The sequence below is a fragment of the Acanthisitta chloris genome, unplaced genomic scaffold, assembly GCF_000695815.1.
Source record: "Acanthisitta chloris isolate BGI_N310 unplaced genomic scaffold, ASM69581v1 scaffold43287, whole genome shotgun sequence".
Classification (NCBI taxonomy): domain Eukaryota; kingdom Metazoa; phylum Chordata; class Aves; order Passeriformes; family Acanthisittidae; genus Acanthisitta; species Acanthisitta chloris.
In genome coordinates this window covers 1467-7167 of record NW_008681731.1, presented here as the reverse complement: position 1 = coordinate 7167, position 5701 = coordinate 1467, and the positions used below count along the sequence as shown (strand labels likewise).

The 5701-nt window shown below is 38.2% G+C and overlaps 1 protein-coding gene across 1 annotated transcript; it reads left to right on the top strand.

Moving 5' to 3' along the window:
• The first annotated feature begins 687 nt into the window (after window positions 1-687).
• Window positions 688-5425, top strand: RRN3 (RRN3 RNA polymerase I transcription factor homolog (S. cerevisiae)). Its single transcript, XM_009078191.1, has 7 exons — window positions 688-852; window positions 1941-2071; window positions 2889-3073; window positions 3237-3345; window positions 3770-3922; window positions 4778-4865; window positions 5267-5425. Exons 1-7 carry the CDS (start codon window positions 688-690, stop codon window positions 5423-5425), a joined length of 990 nt encoding a protein of 329 aa, XP_009076439.1.
• The last annotated feature ends 276 nt before the right edge of the window (window positions 5426-5701 follow it).

The following is a 5701-nucleotide window of genomic DNA, read 5'->3' as shown; positions in this document are numbered from 1 at the left end:
CAAGGTGGAGGAGAACTCTGCCATCAGCAGGTTGTAGTCCACATTGCTGCCTCTGCCCAGTGTTACTGGGAGGTACAGGTGTGACTTTAAAGGCTTAATCTTCAGTTGGAGACATTGTGATTCCATAAACATGACACTGTATCCAAACTGTGGCAGAGTGGTAGTGTCTTATCATTTGCTCTACTTGAGTGTTAGAACTATAGATCCTTTCAGCATCACAAGGACTGGAAATAGATCAAAACAACCAGACACATCACTCAACTGGTATTGCTGCAGCAAAGCTTTGTGTTACAGGGGATAAAACAGAAAGAAAATCTTACATGTGTATTAAGGGTTTGAATTCCTTAGGTTTATGTACTTAAAATGGAATATTTAGAAACTATTTGGCCGTGTCTTCTCCATAAATCAGGTAACGTATTTATTAATGGGGTTTTTTTCTGAATTAACACATCATTGCAGAGTTGGTGTGTCTGCTAGCTCTATATGTGTGTGCACACACACAAAGAAATTCTTCATACCACCTTAAAAAGCAGTAGAACTGAAGACCTGGAAGGTCTTACTACAAGTATTTTTTAGGTGTCAGATAAACTGAGAAGTCAGTTTGACAGTTCTTTACATACTTCTTTCTGGTGTACAAAGATATGGATGTTACTTTTGCTGCATGAGGGCAGGAAAAAAAGCCCTGAAATGGCTCATTTTGTTCTGTCTGTTTGTTGTGTAGGCAAGTTCAATATCAACAACACCAAGGATTTGTACCGGGATCTGGTTTCTGTTTTTGACAAGCTCATTTTACCAACCCATGCTTCATGTCATGTGCAGTATTTCATGTTTTACATCTGTAGCTTTAAACTGGTGAGTAAAAGCAGTTCTTAAATTGCAGTGTCCTCTGTCATTTGTGCATCCTTGGTTTGGCTTTTTTAATAAAAAATAGTCGTTTTCTGCTGTAATTCCAGCCTGAAGATAGCAAGTACATCAGGGTTCATGAATATCTTTTCTTGCTTTTCCTTTCTTTATGTGATTGCTCTTCACATGTTGTTTATAAACTGCATACAGATGGAGTCTAGGCAAGTGTGAAGGAAAGAACTCAGTTAAATGGGCCTCTTTTGCAAGAATCAGTTGGACAGTGCTCCAGCAAGTTTCTTCAGCATCCCAAAGCTATCTTAGAGATTCTGTCAGCATATCAGTGTGAAAATTGTATCTGCTGTTTGCTGTTCTCCCCCATTTTCCCATCTCTCTCAACAAACTGTTCTCTTACACATGAAAATAAGAACATTCATTTTTTTGTGTTAGAGTAGCTGAAGGGCCAGTTAAGCTACTGCCCTGTCTGTGACAGTGGTGAATAGTGGATATGTTAGAGAGAATATCAGAGTGGGGCAAGCCTGTATGATGTTTGGCTAAAGTACCCTCAGCCTGCAGCAGTATCTGTAACTTCCTGAGCCATAGTGAGATGGTAACAGCTTGTGATGGACAAATTCAAGGAGAAAGTATCTCATGATACTTTTTGTAATGATGTGATTTTTGTCATTGTGAACTTGTGTGGCAGAAAGTTCCACAATATAATCATTTAAGGTGAAGAATCGCTTTTGTTCTCTAAATTTTTTCTCCTCCTATTTTTATTAGATGCCACTGATTACTTCTGCTACAAGACTCAGTGAACACTCACTTCATGTTTATCTTCCTATCCCACTTGTTTTTAGACACTTCTTGTGTATCTGTTCCTGACTCTTACCTAGACTTCTGGTTCCCCTTATTTTTTACAGCTAAGTAGAGAAAAAAACAGAGAAATGAGTGTTCTTCCATCATGTCTAGGAATAGTGATTTCCTGCAGTTATAGGTAGATTTGTTTAATGGTTTGGTTATGGAAATTGAGTATTAGGAATCTATTCCTTAAACAGTGTCATCAGTATAACAACTCACAATTTCTGTGTATCTTTTCCCAGGGGTTGGCTGAGGCATTTTTAGACCATCTTTGGAAAAAACTGCAGGATCCCAACAATCCCTCAGTGATCAGACAGACTGCTGGGAGTTACATTGGCAGCTTCTTGGCAAGAGCTAAATTTATTCCAGCTATGTAAGTTGTTTTGATGCATTAGGAGAACCAAACAATTTACATTGATTGAGGACCTTAAGTACAGAATTCACAGGATACACACACAGTGTTGGTCTTCTATTCCCACTGCTTTGCCAGTAAGCCTGAATCAAGAGTCTTGTTTGTGCTTTCAACAATACTGTTTCAGTATTGTCTCAAAGTTTCCTGGAAAGTTTTGCATGCACAGGATAGAGACTAATGATTGCTGGGGCTCATGACTGGCTGTTTAGGGCTCCACTTACCAAAAAGTGGTGACCATGGGTGGGTTGTGTTGACTTCAGGCAGAGTCACAGGTTCCTGGTATATATGATGATCAGAAGCAGAAATTTTTTATGCTATTAGGTATTTTATGTATATGCTGGGACAGGGAAATCAGGTGTTCTAGTATTTTGATACAGGTGGATCAGCAAATGGGTGAAAATGTCTTTTGTATGTGCACATTGTATTCTGCTGGTCAGGGTGGGCTTGGTGACCTTAGTGCTGAAGTCAGTTGAATATTGGAGTTACCTGTTGGACATGGGGGTTGTCTCTGTACTACCTGTGGCTCATACTTACTATGTGTTCACATACAATGTCTGTTAATGGAGTTATCTTTTCTGGCATCTTGTACTTTCACTGATTGGGGGTTTCAGTGCTGATTGATTCATTTTATGCTGAGATAAGAGAGAAAGCTCCTAACAGAATCTGTTTTTACAATGAGATTTTATAACCACCGAGATTGAATACTTATTTAACATCTTTTCTGACCATTTCAGCTGCTGTTTTTACACTTCTCTTTTTTTTTTCCACTCCATTGTAGCACAGTAAAAGCATGTCTGGATCTTCTGGTGAACTGGATGCATAAATACATTGATAATCAGGATACAGGAGCTAATGCTTACTGTGATGTAGCTCTGCACGGGCCATTTTATTCTACGTGTCAGGCTGTGTTCTATACACTCATTTTCCGTCATAAACAACTTTTGGATGGAAATTTAAGGAAAGGTGAGTATATTGGGTCTGAAAGGATTCATTTGCAAGTTTCCCTGTTGATGTGTTTTGTAATGATCAGTTCAGTCAAGTGTCTGATGGCAAGTTTATGTTGTTGTGCTCTAAATGAGCTTATGTGATATATAACCTTTGTTTGTCAATTGTTCTTGTTTTCAAGGTCTGTCATACCTGCAGAGTTTAAACTTTGAGCGCATTGTCATGTGTCAGCTAAACCCCCTGAAGATTTGTATCCCTTCTGTTGTCAACTTGTTTGCTGCCATTACCAGGTACCTACTCACTTAATTCACTTTCAGCTTGGTACAGATCTTTGTGTAATCTAAAACCAGCACAGTACTTAGAACACGGTGTTTGTTAGCCACAGTACTGAATATTTCCTAAGACATCTCTAACACTGTCCATATTCCAGGTGTGGTAAGTTTAGTTCTGGTCCAGTTTCCATGAAATCCTACGGTGCTGTGAAACTGATTGCTCTGTGTTGGAGCCAGTGTAATCCTATTTGGAGTAAAATTTATGAGAGCATAGAGGATGAGAAGAAGAGACTCATTACATTGTGGGTATTAAAACCTCCTAATATCAGCTGGAGAATGGAAGATAGAAGTGAGATTTGTTTGAAAATAACTGTTCTAATACCATCTGAAATTCTTGCTCTCAGCTAGAAGTGCTTATTTTTTCTTTCTTACCTTTTGAAAGGAAATACCAGTTGGTGTTTTGCTACACAATTATTGAGAGGAACAACAGGCAGTTCATCCCAGTGGTTCGGAGTGGCACGGGGGGAGACCTTGTGCAGACATGCACTAACCCCCTTGACAGTTTCTTCCCCTTTGATCCCTACATACTCAAAAGGTACAGTTTGAAAATAAGCAGCCTGTTTCTTTCTGCCTTGTGGAAAACAGTGAAGAAAAACTGTAGGAAACTTAAGTGTTTCTACAGTTTGCTTTCTTCCCTGATCTTTAGTACCTTTCACATTGCATATTTGAACCAGAGATTGGCAAAGGTTTGAATTGAAATTTACCACTACTGTGACAGACAGCACTGAAGAAGGAACAGGATCCAGTTTCCTAGAAGATCTAGTTAATATGTTTGATGACATCTTTGGGCTTTTCTTTCTTAAAAGCAGTCTCTAAAATATGATAATGTTAGTCTAAATCATATTTTGTGGAAACTGTGGTGGTATTGTCTCATTTTCTTTTGGGTTTCTTGCATTGTAAACAAATTGCTTATTGACTGGAGATTTCAGCTTTTTTAAAGTACCTTGGTTTTAATGTAGGGCAACATTCTGTCTTTTGTCTTTTAAAAAATACATCTCCATAGAAGGGAGACCTTTCTTAAAAATTATTATTAACAATGTAACAACACAAACTAATAATATTAATAAAGTTATTCATACAGTATTTGAAAATCAGGGAGAAAGTTGTGCTTCTCTGTGAACACAGTGTAGCTGTTAAAAATGATCAGTTTGGAATTAGGAGATCTGACTGTATCAAAACTGTTCAAGCAAACCTTTCTGATTTATACCTGTCAGAAAAATGGAGTTATTTTTCCATGGGATTACTTGGGGACTACATAGGGGTTAATAGTCTGTAAAACCCTACAAAGGGCTATCAAATGTCAAGCATTTTATATTGTATTATTAAAATGAAATATACATGACTTTTCCTAAATACATTAACTCATACTGTGGTTTGGTTCCTCTCTCAGATCAAAGAAGATCATTGATCCTTTATATCAGTTCTGGGAAGAGCTGAGTGCTGAAGATCTTGAGAATCTGAAGAAACCCATTAAAAAGGTAATCTTTCCTGATCAGAACACAGTTTAGTTTCTTGCAAATCTCTATCAGCTGCTTCTATTGCAGGATTTGATTTTCTTTTTTAGTAGCTATGAGTACACCAAACATTTGGGGAAACTGATTGAAATTTGGAAGCTTTAGGAATTGAGTGATTCTTACCTTGAGAGTGTTTTCCCCTCTTGTGCAGCACAGGACCCCTGTGAATCCTTCTGAACACTCTCAGAATGTGGACACAATGATGTCATTGGGAAATCCACTCTGGAGATGTGACTTAGTTCCCATAGAGGACATTTTACCATTCCAACTGTCATGACAACCATAACAACCAGTTACAACTCCAGGTCTCTTTTAAGGTCTGACAGTGGCTCTCTGCTCTCAGTGATCCTTTTAAATTTCTGCAGGGTTCTTCTGAAGATGAGGATGATGACTTTCTGAAAGGAGAAACCCCTCAGAATGATGGTGTGGTTGGAAGTGCTCCCAACCCCTACGAGTTAAGCACGCGGAGCCCGGTGAGCAGCATGGGCTCCCCTGCAGACTGTTACGTGCCATTCCCTCAGTGACACAGGCAACCAGAAGTGAAAAAGTTGAAGATTGTGTGCAATGTTTTCCTCTGTGAAGAGACTTTCCAAACTGGCAAATGTTGAAGTAACTATATTAAGAAAAAAAATATTGTTTCTTCTTTCTACAGATGTTACAAAGTTGCTAGAAAAGCTTAGAGAATAAATAGGGTGATATTTTACAAATTTCACATTGAAATGGTTTTTATGATGTACTAGGATTTATTTTTTTTAATAGTTTTTCCTGACTCTTAAAAACTTTATTTACTAATGTTTCTC

Bases quoted from the DNA above. Each gene is read 5' to 3' on its own strand.
- RRN3 (XM_009078191.1), top strand. From the start codon at position 688: ATGGCTCATTTTGTTCTGTCTGTTTGTTGTGTAGGCAAGTTCAATATC. The intron at 3,346-3,769 runs GTACCTACTCAC...ACCTTTTGAAAG, and splicing joins TTGTTTGCTGCCATTACCAG to GAAATACCAGTTGGTGTTTT. The intron at 4,866-5,266 runs GTAATCTTTCCT...AAATTTCTGCAG, and splicing joins TGAAGAAACCCATTAAAAAG to GGTTCTTCTGAAGATGAGGA.